Raw genomic sequence first — 15,625 nt, 5'->3', positions numbered from 1 at the left:
AAGGGGCAAAAAGTCAACACTGAGTGACAGATAATTGGGAACAGAGTATACACTGGGCATCTTCACCACACTTTACTATAAGTATCTACTGCATCTCTCTGGGTATAGACAGTGTTATTGGCTTTCTTTACACTTATTATAGAAATGATGCAACATCCCCTCACTCCCATGCCACACACATACAGTATGCTAGTTTTGATCACTTGGCAAAACAAAACTCACTGAGGTAATTCTGCTGTATGGTATTGGTGTCCATTCAGATTGTGAGTACACATACAAGATAATGGAAAAAAAACCAACAGCCTGGTCCCTCACTGCACCGTATGTGGCCTGAACAACAGGGCACGTATCTATTCAAAACATTATTAGTCAAGATGGCTCTTACGTGACTGGTGGAGATAATCAGCAGCATCCGCCAGGCCGAGATCAGCATCTGATACTCTGTCAAGGAGGTGCAGCTGCTACCCTCTGTCTCTGCCATATGCAGTGCCAAGGACTTCACATATCCTGACCAGTAAGCAAAGCGCTTTTCTGTGGAGAACTTCTTCAGAGTGTCTTTCAGGGACTGGTCCAGTGAGCCCCTGACAAAGTCAAGAAGAGAAATCAGATACATTTTCATTTATTCTCTGATCAGAGAACATGCTCCTTCTAAGATTGAGAATGGAAAGTTATGGGCACAGCTTGTGGGGCAAGACTGTCCCACACAGAGTGAATTCAGAAGGGGATCCCACTTATTGCATCAAATGGTATGGAAGAAGGGTGACCGCTGGAGAGAAACAACTCATCTTTTTAAACATGTGATTTTTATTTATTCCTGACTTTTCAGAACAGTAGTTACATTCAGGGAAGTGAGTATATAAGAGAGTCACATTCTTACTCAGCAAATCAACTCCCTGTCTGTGTATTCTGCTGACTTTAGTGATAAAAGTAAGTTACTGCTTCCTATTAGGTCTGCAGAACAGCACAGCTCTGGGAGAAGAAGCTGGAACCCATTGTGGATCATGCTTCAGACTTAATTTTAAATCTTACTGAGAATTTTATTTCTGGTGGGCCTGTGAGAGAGAACACACATCTGAACTTCGAAACCTCAGGATATGTTTTGCAAATCTGGAAACTAGAAAATCATCCATTTATTTATAAGCTGAGGAAGTTTGATTTAGAAGTCAGACACACAAACTTGAACCACTTCAGTGTTATTTTACAGAGTTGATACACACTTCAAACAAAAAATGAGCTTATCAAAGTAAATGTGCTTAATAGGGGCTATTCTATGTCATATTACCTCAATACCATAAAATACCACATCTGGCGATGCTAGACCAACAGAAGAATGTCCTTGCCCCACCCTCCAAAAAAGACACAGACAACATTACAAAAAGCTAAAGTAGTAAATTGATGTCATGCTATAATTATAGATGTTAAAATGGTGAAACTTTTTTCTAAAACACATGATTACCCCACTCTATCCAAAGAATCCTACTGAAGCAAAGTAAAAATTTCTGACATAAACGGCATAGACACAAACTCAATACTATGCACTGCTACAGAGTTGGAGAAAAGCTAGATTGTCCTAATTTTAGTCCTAGCATCCAGTGTATGATGGGAACATTTCACTGTATTACATGTGGCTAGAATAGTCCCATAATGAGCTTAAAAATATTTGAAGTCTCATTATTCCAGGACAGATATTCCTCTTTTGAGATCCATACCCAGTATGTCACATTTACAGGCCACAGAGACTCTTGTCATGACACCTATTCCTACTCTATTCTATTCTATACACCTATTCTAATAGATGGCTGCATGAAATTCAAATCAAATGAGGCAGACTCGTGCTCCTCTCTTCTGAGCTGCAGCAGCCACAGGTAAACTATTGACTGTCCATCTAGCACTTCCACGGAACTGTTAGCTCCGATTTGCCTCCCCCTCAAACATGGATAATCTCTTAGGATTTAATCCACACACAGCGCAGGACTTTGCCCTCACTTTCAGGTGCCCCTAGCATCACTGAAAACTCTAGAACAGGACAGATCGTCAATGACTCACTTGACCACATAGTAGATCTCCAGGCAGATGATTTTCATGATTAAGGCACAAGTGTCCAAGACACTGAGCTACAAAGAGGGAATAAAAGCAGAGCATGAGCAGGTTATCTGTTCCTCCAGGTCAGATCTGGCAGCACTGTGTCCCAAGCTCTGTCTTACAAAGAGTGTTGAGGACCACAGTCTAAAAAGTCCAGTACACCTACACTGTCAATCAAGCACCCTTGTGGTGGTCAAGTGACCCCCGTTTTCCTGTTACCCTTGGATTCCTGAGCATTATGCCAACAGGGCCTATGACTAGCACAAAGGCAACCCTCTGGACCTCCTTGGGTCTGAGACAGGGATGGAAGCAAGACTTGGCCTGCTTATCACCTAGAGGCAGAGTGAATGGTATGGCACTTTCCTATGAGAACTGTCCCTCCCATGAGAATGCCACAGCCATCTTCTCTAGTTAGGAGGGAGTAAGGATCAAATGGCCTTATGTAAGAGCAGCTGCCTCAGTAGACAGCGCTCATCTACTCTGCCAACAAGGGAAGAGCACCATATTCAAATCTGGATGGCAGTTGGTTGGAGGGGGATTAAGATTTTCACAGGGAAGACAGAAGTTTCCAAAGCAGAAGAAAGGCAAAATCCTCAGGAACCCAAGTCAGTCTGAGGTAGGCCCACTAAGGAGGAGAGATTGTTCAGATGTCTGGGAACAGGAGCAAAATATCCTGTACACGTATGTACACACACTATATTGCACATCTAGTGTACTAGTTCTTTACAAACATTAAGGAGGTAAGCGTCATCATCCCTGTTAGGTAAATGTTATCTCTGTTTTACAGATGGTGAAACAGAGGCAGTGAGAGTTCAGGAGACTAGTCCAAAGTTACACAGCTAATCCGTGCAAGCGTTGCAAACAAAACCCACCCTCAGAACTCCCCCTTGTGCCTTACCCAACCATATTTCCTCTGAGATGGCAACAAGCAAAAGGAAGGAAGTTGCACACACCACTCACTTCTCAGAAAAACACAGCTATTGTCAGTCCTTATAAACAACTCACCTCTGATGTTTCTAACGGGGGAGAAAGGGTCCCAAAGAGGGGGTTGGTTAAGTTTTCCCAAAACTTTGGCCTAAAAACACATAAAAATACTGTAAGTTACCATACTTCTCCTATTGCTCTCAATCTTTCCAGATTACTGTACCTCTTTTAGGGCTCTGATTTGTCTTGCGTACCCCCCAAGTTACACCTCACCTAAAAACTACTTGCTTACAAAATCAGACATAAAAATACAAAAGTGTCACAGCACACTGTTACTGAAAAATTGCTTATTTTCTCATTTTACCATATAATTATAAAATAAATCAATTGGAATATAAATATTGTACTTACATTTCAGTGTATGGTATATAGTGCAGTATAAACAAGTCATTGTCTGTAGGAAATTTTAGTTTGCACTGACTGCACTAGTACTTTTTATGTAGCCTGTTGTAAAACTAGGCAAATATTTAGATGAGTTGATGTATCCTCTGGAAAACCTCTGCGTACCCCTGGTTGAGAACCGCGGACCTACACAGCACACCTGACAGGAACAGTCTGATCCTGCCAGCCTTTCACTGCAAACTCCACTCTCTGAGACATTTCACACATGTAGTAACACTACTCACCTGGCAGTGCAGAGCACACTGAAAGAGAAGGGTTTCTTCAACAGAACCGTGCATATGTGCTTCACAACTGAAAGTTTAATTTTTCCCTAACATAAACATCCCTAACTACTGAATTATTCCCCAATGTTTCGCCTGCAAAGCAGGTTACCAGGAGACTGTAGGAAGAGGTCTAATCAGCTATTAGCTGAGAAGCCTCTGAGTCTGGCCACCCAGTATTTAAGTTACAGTTAAAAGGCATCCTCCAACTTGTCAGAACTGGTGAGATATGTTTATTTCTATTCACTGAAATAGAGTTTAAAACAGCCCATTCTCAAATCAGCCTGTGAATGGTACTAGGCCTGATGCTATTCAACATTTTCATCAATGATCTGGAAATAAATATGAAATCACTGCTGATAAAATTTGCCGATGACACAAAGTTTGGCAGTATGGTAAATGCTGAGGACACGGCAGTCATACAGAGCAATCTGGAGAGCTTGGTAAACTGAGCCCATTCAAAGAAAATGCATTTTGAAAACAGCCAAAATTATACACTAGAAACAAGGAATACAGGCCACATCTAAAGACAGCATAGAAAAGCAATGACTCACTTGGTCCTCAGGACCAGCATGGCACTATCCCGACGGTCCTGCCACAGGGCATGAAGGAATGCAATGGCGGCCCGGTGCAAGAGGGGAGGGCACCAGTATCTTTCCTGCTGTTTGGAGTCTATCAGTTCCAAGACCACTTGGAGGCAACTCCATTCCCCTAAGCTGAATTCCTAAAGCAAGAGGGAGAAAATGAGAGACATCTACATCCAACCACTTCCTGTTTCAGTATGCTATTTAATTCCACCGACAAAATACACAGGGAAGTAAAGCTTGAGCACATGGTATAGGTGTGTGTTTCATATGCACATACATGTAATATATAACACCTATGAAGAATTGCTAAAAAGACAGTGAAGAGCGGAATAAATTATTTTTATTAGTCAGATTACTTCAAGGGGCAGAAAAAAAGCTTTACTTTCCTGTATATTTTGTAGGTGCAATTAAATAGCATACTGAAACAGGAAGTGCTTGCATAGTCATTGGAGAACACAGGAAGATTTCTCTTTGGTCGAAGGGAACCTCTTGCCAATTGATCAGAAGGTCATAAGGTTCTCATCACAGAATCAGGCAACACAGCATTAAAACCAATGTTCAATATCTTGTCAGGCACCTCAGGGTGTATGACAAAGACACTCATACTGAGGACAAAGTAAAGCCTTAGAGATCTTTACTAAAATAAGGAACAAAGCCAGGAAAGCTCCAAGCCACATGAAAAGATAAGGATTTACTGGAGTAACAGGATATTCCTATGTAGACACTTGCTGTTTTACCTTTGACCCATCACTCCCATCTTTCACTTCCAGGTTCAGGAAGAGCTCAATGAGCCCCGGCTGTGTCTCTACAGCAACAGTGAGGAACTCCAGGATCATGACTTTAATGCGCATATCCTCAATCTTACTCTGCAGGCGGGTCAAAAAGGCATCACGAATGGCAGCAGCATCACTCCCCAGGCAGGCGTAAACAGACATTGGTGCCACCTGCAAAAGGGAAGAAACACACTAAAAAAATGTAGATAAACGCTATGATGCTTCCTCTCAATATATAAATGAGGCTTGTGATATTTGTTTTAAACTGAAAACAAGAAAATTCTCTCCCTTGAGCGCAGGGACGTGGGAGAGAGGAAATCAAGAAATAATTTTGATTTTAATGGAACATATAGAAAATTGTCAAATTGTTCTGAGTTTTGGTTGCCTCTTTAGGAATTCTGCTCCATTCCTTGTCTATTTCACAAGGAAAGGGGCAAAACCTAAGAAGAAAGACAGACAGCTACATAGATTTGGGTTGAGACATGTTAAAATAAATACCCCCAAAATTGCAACATTTAAATGCTTAAATAAAACCCAGAGGCGCTTTCAGATTTTAACAACCAAAAACTGTTAGTCCAATAGGTAAAGAATAAGTCTTAATACAGGGTCCCTAGATAACTGTTAATATAGGTGCCTTTTGGACAAGGTTGGAAATCTCAAAGCAAGAACACTCACAGGTTGTATCTTGGAGGGTCATTGGAGACAGTTTAAGTGATGGAATCAACGAAAAGGGAAAGCATGGGAAAGCACTTGTGAGAAACTAGTTTTACCGTAGCAAGTCGTTTGAGCAGCTGGATGGCAAGGCGTGGCAGTGCTGGGTCGTGTTTGTGGTAGATATATTTGGCTAAGACAGCAATCAGATTGTTCCCATGAGCACCTGGTGAGAACACAATTAAATCACAGGTGAGAAACTGGAATAGTCTCCTATGAGGGCTCTTCGAGAGAGATTATTCAGCAACTATCAGTAGCAGCATTGTACTCTATACTAGAGTGGAAAGGGAGTGAGAGGGAATGAATTCAGCTTTCCAAGAGGACAACAGACGCGTCTGGCCATAGGTACTACTGGCAGCTGCTTTACCATACTGTTCAGCACTGTCTCATGTTAGAAAGCAGTAAACAAAAGAAGTGAAAATAACAGTAAGTGGCTATTTGAAAGCAGTCCTGGTGAGCCAAAAATGTGAATATAGTCCAAAGCTTCCACGCTGCTCTCAGAACTGCAAAGAACCAGAAGCATCAGTGCCACCAAGATCCCTAGTGGATGAAGAGCAAGGAAAAACAATTCTGCTACCCTCCCAAAAGTGGGCCCAGTGTCACATACCCAGCATCACTGCATAAGAGGGTTCCGTAAAGGTATAATGCAAGGGGAAAACCTGTTAGCCTAGTCCACATTATAGGGAATTTACTAAATGTCCTTTGGCTAATCCCTTGGAGGAGGAGAATGCCCTCTGGCACCCTCCCCTCACAAGTACGCTGGATGAGAACTGCACTGTTCAGAGAAGTCATACCTCAATCCAGTGTTAGCAAGTTAGACATTATCTGTGTGCAAGGGACAGACACTACTGCCTGGGCTGGCCAACAAAGAGGTACATACCATGCTGAGTAAGTGCCTGTTCTAGTGGGGATACCACACTAGAAGGGGATTTCAACCGGATGACGTTATTGGTGACCGAGAATGCCAGCTTTACTGTCTGGATCAGCAGCTGGCCCTGGCCCAGTGACTCATCGCTGTGTTGCCAAACAGAAACCAAAAGGAATACATTAAAATCAACTCAAATGATGCTCATAAGCTGTACAGTATTCAAATAGCAAATTCAGTATCCTGTGGTCCTATCATGCAAGAGCAAAGGTTGTAAGAGAACTCCACTTACTCTCACTTATCATGTAACTGTTGCAATATAATGCAAAAAACTACTGCAGAACCAGTCTTGAGTTTATAATAGTAGCACAAGGGCCTGAGAGTGTTTCTGTTCTAAACCCTTGTCTTTGGGGTGCATAACTGTGATTTTACTTCTTCCCTAGGTTGGAGTTAAATTAGCTCATAAGTTTTTAAGTTTGAGGAGTGCAAAAAGCAGTTTTCAGACAGATCCAATAACCCAAAAAATTTAAAACTCTTGTATCGTCCATTATTGCCAAGGAGTAGGAGGAGGGAGATTAAAACCAACAAAAATTAAGCTAAAAACTTATTATCAGACAAAAAAAAGTTGTTGAAATACAGTTAAGGTTGAGACATAATTCACTTAAACTTTAGAAAGCAAAGACATCTGAAGTTAAGATTCCTCCACCCACAGTAATTCTCTCCCCATATCGTGCTCACCCTCCAATGAGAGTTTCGCCTGTTTCTGCATGAAACATAAACCCACCCTTTAGAGTACATTTTTGTCTCCTATGATGGCTTTTTAAAAGCAGAAACCTCCACTGGCTGTTAGCACATTTATGCAGCATGAGAAGTCTCTTGTAACTGTTGTACTCCCCAAGGTTCTAAACTCTGCTGTCTATATCAGTGGACGTTAGAGGATCCACATGGCCTTTGGTTTCACAGTAGATGTTCAAATTGGCAAGGGGCTGTTTCTACCATTAGTCTCACTTATAAGGAGTCCAAACCAGTCAGACAAAGAAAAAACTGGTTCTGAATTTTATTAACCTTTTTAACCCTTATTAAAGTTCATCTGTTTAGGGACAACTTTTTAGAGATTAATGCCACAATCTCCCAACAGATCTCACCTCCTCCTAACAAGTCCAGGCTCCCCCTTCCCTTTTGTTCTGGCACAAAGCAGAGGTGGAAGGGATGAGCCTTAAAACCTCTTAACCCTTTTCATCACAACCTATCTTTAGGGGCGAGCAGGCATGTTAAGATGGGAATGGTCATGGCAAGGAAATAGGAAGATGAGGTTGCTATACATGGGGCAGAGGGTCACTCAGTGTCTCACAGTGAAACTGGAAGTAGGGTCACACAGTTTTGGGTGGTGGCTAGATGGGGTCTCAGTATGAAGACCAATATTTCCCCTGAGCTGGACAGCTGCTTTAGGAGCTGCTTAGTTTGGGACAAAGAGGGACCAAAGGTCCCCTGCTGTAACAGGACCCAACTCCTCCGCTGTCTGTGGTGATTTACTTGAGATCTCCTTCAGGCAACAGGCAGAGCTTATAACCTCTTCAAATCCCTAACTAGTTCCTCTTATGAAACTCTGCAGATACATGCCATGTTACCTACAACTGCCACAAAGCCTGTCACAGAAATCATCTTATACTTAAAGCCTTAAAATCTGACCCTTCGTCATTACGAGCTTTTCCACTTCAGCTTGTTAGTAACAGTCCTGTGTGTCAGTTCTAACTGAAAATTAGCATGTAAAACAAATGTGAAGTTTTCAGACCAAGCCATTTTTCAGTTATGAAAAGACAAAACAAGTTGTAACAATTTTGAGTCCCCTTCTTTATTTCTTCAGACTCCCATAACTAAGAAACTAACCTCAAAACTTTGCTAAAAGATTCTACTATGTAAAGAGACTATGGAGAAGAAATTTCAGGAAGAAAGGAAAATTTACAGAAAGTTACATAGAGCAGAACCAAGTTCAAGAACAGACTTATAATGGCAGCTGTTACAATCTGAACGATAGAGTTATTACTGTATCTAGATAATTCCATGAAAACAAGGAGGCAATTCAGAATTGAAACGGATGCTTTATCCTTAACCCATTCTACCATGCCAACGTCATGTATGTTTCAAATTATGGATGATCTTATGTATTACAAAGGCTATAATACACAGGGACAAGAGGATGAGATGAGCTAGTCTTCATCATAAGTCAGACACTGCATGTTATCTGAACATAAGGGTTTTTCGGAAGGGTGGGGGGGTTCTGGCTTGCATAATATTACACTTACTTCCACAAATCTGCAATGCGTGCAATTCCCTTGAAATTCTCCAATGAGTGAGTATAACTGTTGGACCAAACAAGTAAAATAAATCTAAAATTTCTAAGATCATGCTACTTCATTTTTATAGAAGCAAATCACAGGAAGCATGGAAAGGGGAAATACAGAGGCACAGCCAGGACAATTCAAGGACTAATGTATAAAAGCAAGAGTATCAAAAAGATTAAAATGTCCTTGGCATAGATGGGTAAACAAGGCCCTGCAGCACACATAACTGCTGAAGCAAGCTACCTTTGATACAGATGTAGGGTAACTGTCCAAATAGCTGTGTGTAAGCTCAAAAGCTTGCCTCTCTAACCAACAGAAGTTGGTCCAATAAAGCTTACTTCACCCACCTTGTCCCCCTAATATCCCGGGACCAACACAACTACAACAACGCTGCATATAAATAAGTGATGGTCATTTTAAGGAGACGAAAGGGAGAACACTATTGGGACACTATTGTTAAGGAACTATTTTTGACTAAACCAAAGTTGGCTAGGGAAAAAGAGCCAAGCTGTATAAACAGGGTGATGAGACAGCATCAGACAGCTACTGTGAAATAACCAACGATAGCATTGTCATGTGTCTCTATGACAGACCAAAGAGTTGAGGACCTCTGAATACCACTGGTGGTCTGGGAAGCAGTTGCTAGTGATCAGTGGAGAGACAGCAAGCCACACAGTTCTGGCTCTCTTCCTTTCTTCCTGAATGTGCAGGGGAGAGGAGGACTACATGGTAAAGCAGTATGTGCAGAGGTGCAGGTGGCAGGAGAAGCAGAACAGACAGGATGGGCAGATGAAACGAAGAGCCAAAGCAAGCAGCTTGATTAACTTTCTTCACAAAGGGCAACCCACATTAAAGGCAGCTAAAATGCTTAGATAGTTTCCTAATGTTACTTTTCCACATAAGCAACTGCTATACTCATGAGAGATTTTATGCTATCATGAATGGGAGAGGATGGGGTCCACAAGGTCACAATTGGAAGGGCAGGTGTCCTCTGTGCGCGTGCGCACACACACACACTTGAGGTCCAGACTAAGAAGTTTGAAAGCCTCTACTACAGATTATCTGTACTGCAGTCATGTGGCATCAGTCTGTGAAAAACCTCTAATTCAATATTTCTATTTGTTTTCATTGTATTCTAGGTTCCCTCTTTCCCCAACAGATTTGTTAAAGTATCTGAAGAGTTAACTGTCCCAGGCCAGAAAGGCTGGGTGGGTCCCATGAGCATACTATTAAGGGCCAGAGAGTGTTTTTCAAAGCACAGAAGGACCTTTAGTTACACACTAATAAATAAAGGCATTTAACCATTGTTGAAATGTTCAGCAGTAACCGTCCTGATAACTGGCTGGGGAGGAGGTTTAAGTTGTGAAGCAGCCCCAGAACTGCCTTCAGGAATCCACATATAAAAAACTGATTAATCAAGAAACCACAAGGACTTTCTAACACTGCAACTCAAGCTTTGTAATAGTTTCTCATACTAGTGGATTGTACTGGACTCAGGCATGATTTGGAGGCACGAAAATTGGAACTTTTGCTATAATTTTCCTGCCTTTTACTTCATTTGGTACTTTTATATGCTGAATCTAGTGATTTCTTTATAACAGCATTATACAAGCAAGTGTGAAACAATCAAGCTTACCCACATCTCATTTCCACAGTGCAATACTCAGTTAGGCTAAGCAAAATCAGAAATGAAAAGAAACTGCAGGAATTAGGGAACGTATACAAAGAGAATAAGCACAGCAACGGAAAGCTGTGAATAAGTAGCAGGTTCTTGGTAATTTTTCAGAATTTTGATCAGAGATGGTTGCCCTGACTGGCAGCTCCACTGAGTCCCAGCAACACGCAACCCAGTTAAGCCACATTTCAAGTATTATTTGTCGCTGCTTTTTCCATGCAAGAGTGGAACATGCAACTCACCTACAGGACTGCGAGGCCATGACCATATCAATGGTGTCCACACCGATGCCCATGATGTTAATGACAGCCTGTCCTGCTTCCGTGTTAGCCAGGCTGAAGATGCATAAGGACTGCAGGCTTGGAGCACTGCTACAAGACAAGAACACGGACAATGGAAAGCAAGGAATTAAAGGAAAGGTTCTCTGCCTGATCTGATACACTCAACATGTATCAGTGCCAGCATCAGCCCAAACACTACAGGGATGAGCACATTAGAAATGCGCAAGATAGAAAGGTCCTACTGATCCACCATGCACCATGAAAGTTAACACAAAGTAACTTCTTCCAATTTCTATACCACCCCTCACCTCATCTCTCCCCCATTCTCCAATGTTAGGTTCAAACCCTCAGAGTGGGCACACCAACCACAGAGAAGTGGATGGCAGTCTAACGGGCCCTGGAATGTGCACATCTGCAGCAATATAAAATTAAGTCTGTTTCCTTCCCCTCATCAGCGGGCATGACCATCTGGGTTTGCCCTCTCTCCCACCCCTTTCTGCATTTCCCTGGGCTCAGTGTAAGCAAGGGGGCACCAAGACTACAAAGCAGCACACTATACCCTTGCCAGTTTAATATTTCACATTCTAGGTTGCAAACAAAAGAACAGTGACTGAGATCTTCTACACTGTAAATGGGGCTGTTGCATATATAGTGATGTATGAAATTCACTTCCCCCTTACCCGCTGTGAGGATCCATTTCAGGGCAGAGATTCAGAATAGCATGGATGAGCTGCAGGATTAGGCACCCTGAAAAGCAGGAAGAATGGATTTAGTCTTCAGAGAGAACAGTTGTTGAGTTCAGAAGCAATAGGTACCATTACATTATAAAGTATAAATCCAAGTGCTCACTGAGCCATTTATAATAAAAGGGAAAAAAAAAACAGAGAAAGACACATTCTCTCTAGACAGAATTCAACTTTGCTTCCCTTGAAGAGCTATCCTTACCAATTCGTTCTCTGACTCCATGGGAGTTATAGCGCCATTTGTGGTAGTTTGGTAACATTTCCTTCAGCACAAACACAATGCAGGGCATTAGCCCTTGGCTCTGGGTGCTGCCAAGTTGTCCCTAGAAAAAGCAGCAATATTACAGTTCCGATTCTAATTCAAAGGTGTGAAATCTTTGGTTGGAAGACATTTAACGCTCACACTCCAAAGACAGAAATAGGGGCCAGAACAGTTCTGCCAGCAGTACAGCGCAATGCAGCATGGGGACAGAGGTTTATGAGCAATTTCTATTCTCTTGCACTCAAAGCAAGTGAAGATCAGAGGTGTTAGGGATCTCTAGAAGAGAAAAAGCAGCAAAGAGCTTTCCTTTCCTGCTTACACAGAGCAATGTTAATGGGATTTGGAAGAGACTGAGCACTCCCGCCACCCTGATTGGGGAGCGAGTGCAATTTGCAACTTGAAGATGATTGTTGGGAAGACCAAAACATGGGAAAAGCAGGAGCCCCAGCACAAAAGGCGGGTATGTTGTCAAGTGGATACCAGAGGTGGCCCACCCAAGGGAACCTCATACATTCAGTACACACCTTTACCTCATCTTCACCCTCATCAGCTAGCAGTAATCTATTGCTGCCTGAAAATGTAGGAGCACTGCAGAAACACTTACACGGACAAGAGTTGTGACCAAGTGTAGGAAGGAGATGGTGACACCATACTCGCCCTGAGGCTGTTCCACGCTCATCAACAGGTTTCCATAGCCCCCAGCATTCATTCCCTCTGCACTGTGGAAGGAGCGAGAGCATGCATTGTATGTACAATAGGAACCAAGCATGATGGAGAGGTGTGCGCACATGTGCAGTGGGAAGGGGGATCCCATTAACTAATACACATAGGGGAATGATCCTGAGTAGAGAAAAGATGACTCACCAAGCTCAGGACAAATCACCCTTGCACTTAAGAAGTATTTTACTTCTCCTTAAGGGCAGTATCTTGTATTTTATATGTCTGATTAATCTTGCTTCTGCTGCAAAGCTAAGCACATTTATGATCAGAGGGTGTGTCTAAATGTAGTATTTTCTACTTATAGAAAATATAAGGAGTTCAAACTCTTTACAGTCACATGTGATTCAGTGGAACTGAATTTAGAATAAGGATTTTGCCAGTTTATTATGTAAGAATGGAACATTAGGTGTCTGGATTTTAGAAGGTTTGGAATTCACACTAGTGAAACACTTACTCATATGGCATATCATCAAGGGAAGCAAAGGCACAAGAGAAAACTGAATTACCTAATCATGTGACTCATAACGGAAACTGGATTGGCAACAAATGGTAAGAACCCCGTGTGATGAAGGTCAGTCCAAACCTAGAAGAGGAGAGAGCAGTTTATATATCTATCTATATCTATATCTATATCTCCATCCATTTCAGAAAAATCAGAAGGTATACCCTCACCTTAGCTGGCATGCGGGCAGCCAATACAGTCAAACAATTGACACAAGAAGCAATAACATCCACTGGGGGAGAGATCACACTTGTTAACCTAGGAAAAACCCAGAGTATTATATATAAAATCTTCAGAACTTAGGTCTGGTCTACACAGTTTTTATACTGGTATAGAGAGGTTGTGATTTCTCTGTGGAAATAGTTAACTCTGTACAACCCATAGTGTGGACACAGTTATATAGGTGCCTTATACTGGTAAAGAGTATTCCCCTTCCCTTCAGGGATAGCTATATCAGGTGCCATTGCATCCACATTAGGGAGAGTTGTACTGTTATATCATTATAAGTTAAAGCAATACAACGGTTGTGTGTAGGCAAGGTGGTGTAGTGGTCTAAGCACAGGACATGAAGGCAGGAACTCCAGAATTCTAATCGCAGCTCTGCGACAGACTTCCTAAATAGCCTTTGGTAAAATTTGTAGTTGACCATTTTTCCCATTTCTAGCAACTTCAGGGGTGCCTTAGCTGTCACTGCCAGTCAGCTACTTACCTCTGTAACAGCATGTAGATCCGTGATGTGATCGGCAGAAGACAATCTGCTATCGACACATCAGTGCTGATGACCTTGTGAACCAGGTCAATGACTGGCTTGACCCTCTGGCAGTGCTGAATCACATCTGGATAAGGAAAACTAGTATTACAATCTGGAGAGATGCAAAAGCAGCATTACTCTCTCTCTCCACTCCTTGGATGATCTACTATGATCTCTACAAGAGAGGTCCTAACCTTCAGTAAGTTACTTCTCAGATTACTCCACATCTCTAATGAAGGGAATGTCTACTTTCCAGGGTACAATACAGTAATTGATTAAACTGGGACCATTTCCCTCAAATGACCAATGACAGAAATGTGAGGGAGGGGTAATATTTTAAAAGGTTCATGCTCATTTTTCTCTCATCTTAAATATGCCCAGCTCCCTATAAGCGCTTACCACCTCCTGATATCGTTTATGGAGGCAGTATGATATAAAAAATGAAACCTTTCCACCTCCTGCTGTATTTGACTCTCTCCTCTCTCTCCTACTTTCTTTCTCTCCTTTCTTCCTCTTCCTATCTCTCCAGTTGTCCTTACTCCTCTTCTCTAGTATTTGCTTCCCTCCCCTTGTCACAATCACCAATGTGGTGCTAGACTCAGCCACAATGCCCTTCTGCAACATTCAGCGGCAGACTGTTCCAGTGGAAGTGGAGAATGTGCCTAGGACCTGTTTCAATCCCACTGAAATTACTCTTGATTTTTTTCATCTTATGTTAATGTTACTAATACGTCACACTCCTCTCTCCCCCATAACATCCACCCCAATTCCCCTCTTGCCTCACCTGCTGTCGATACAACATGGAGCAGCATCTCAATTTCGCAGGTGAACAACGTCCAGCTGCTGTAGGAATATTCCCATCGTACTAAGTATGCCCGGTCATCCAACATCACCTGACCCACTGTTCCCTGAGGTATTCGTAGGTTTGTCTGGCCCAGCCCTAAGGGAGGGGGAGGAAAAAGTGAAACAAAAACAAAGTCAGGAGCTTCCGAATGTGATAAGAAGCCAGTCTTCACAATTAAAACCTGTAAGCAATTTGGTTAATAAAAGACTAGATCTGAAAGTGTTCCAAGGGTGAATGAACCCACCATATTTCCTTACCCAGGGGATAGAGAAGCTTTGGCACCTGCCTTCTCCAAAGGGTGCCATCTTCATGTGAGATCACATCAGGAGGCTTGTGTTTGTACAACTCAATGTAGAAGGACATTTTATCCAGGAAACTGTACACCTGCAAACGGAGAGAGCTACAGAATACAGCCAGAGAACTAGAGCATTCTAAGGAATTATTAAGCCAGGCCATTTCTAGGGATAGGTAAATTTACTTGAAATGCATAGTCTGCTTCCAACATGCCAACTCTTACTGAAGCAGAAATACCAACATCCTGTCCCCATGGAATTGCTCAAATAACTTCTCTCTGAACTACTGAATCAGGAAGACAGGAACTAATTACAAGTAAAGCACTAAAAGATAGCATCCTGACACAAGGGAATTGTCACAACCTATGAGTAGTGATTCAGCTTTGGGTTCTGGCAAAGTGGCTCCCATAAAGTTGCAATGAAATCCTTGCTTCCCCAGTTTATCATCTGGTGTGTAAATTACTTGGAACTCTTGTCTACTGATTGCACCTCATAAAACAGCAACTGAGGTATGCTCAGAACTTTCTTTTTTGTGTTAGCCTCCCTGA

General features: G+C 42.2%; 1 protein-coding gene across 5 annotated transcripts in view; it reads right to left on the bottom strand.

Annotated features, from left to right (window-relative positions):
* The window catches only part of NUP188 (nucleoporin 188), a 46,088-nt gene that overhangs the window by 13,367 nt on the left and 17,096 nt on the right, over positions 1 to 15,625 (bottom strand). For 2 of the 5 annotated variants that reach the window (XM_037879755.2, XM_037879758.1), the window contains exons 15-31: positions 15,042 to 15,168; positions 14,725 to 14,880; positions 13,899 to 14,025; positions 13,360 to 13,447; positions 13,194 to 13,270; positions 12,572 to 12,686; positions 11,908 to 12,028; positions 11,643 to 11,709; positions 10,924 to 11,052; positions 8,968 to 9,024; positions 6,680 to 6,813; positions 5,859 to 5,965; positions 5,053 to 5,259; positions 4,283 to 4,452; positions 3,088 to 3,157; positions 2,047 to 2,114; positions 386 to 581 (exon numbers count right to left, since the gene is read on the bottom strand). In XM_037879755.2, the coding sequence (XP_037735683.1) occupies positions 386 to 581; positions 2,047 to 2,114; positions 3,088 to 3,157; positions 4,283 to 4,452; positions 5,053 to 5,259; positions 5,859 to 5,965; positions 6,680 to 6,813; positions 8,968 to 9,024; positions 10,924 to 11,052; positions 11,643 to 11,709; positions 11,908 to 12,028; positions 12,572 to 12,686; positions 13,194 to 13,270; positions 13,360 to 13,447; positions 13,899 to 14,025; positions 14,725 to 14,880; positions 15,042 to 15,168 (2,016 nt within the window). The remainder of the gene's footprint in view (positions 1 to 385; positions 582 to 2,046; positions 2,115 to 3,087; positions 3,158 to 4,282; positions 4,453 to 5,052; positions 5,260 to 5,858; positions 5,966 to 6,679; positions 6,814 to 8,967; positions 9,025 to 10,923; positions 11,053 to 11,642; positions 11,710 to 11,907; positions 12,029 to 12,571; positions 12,687 to 13,193; positions 13,271 to 13,359; positions 13,448 to 13,898; positions 14,026 to 14,724; positions 14,881 to 15,041; positions 15,169 to 15,625) is intronic. The other 3 variants (XM_043530444.1, XM_037879757.2, XM_037879756.2) reach the window with 3 other exon arrangements.

Source organism: Chelonia mydas, chromosome 16, assembly GCF_015237465.2.
Source record: "Chelonia mydas isolate rCheMyd1 chromosome 16, rCheMyd1.pri.v2, whole genome shotgun sequence".
In the NCBI taxonomy this organism is placed as follows: domain Eukaryota; kingdom Metazoa; phylum Chordata; order Testudines; family Cheloniidae; genus Chelonia; species Chelonia mydas.
Note: the sequence above shows the minus strand (reverse complement) of the source record. Positions and strands in the feature narration are given on the sequence as shown.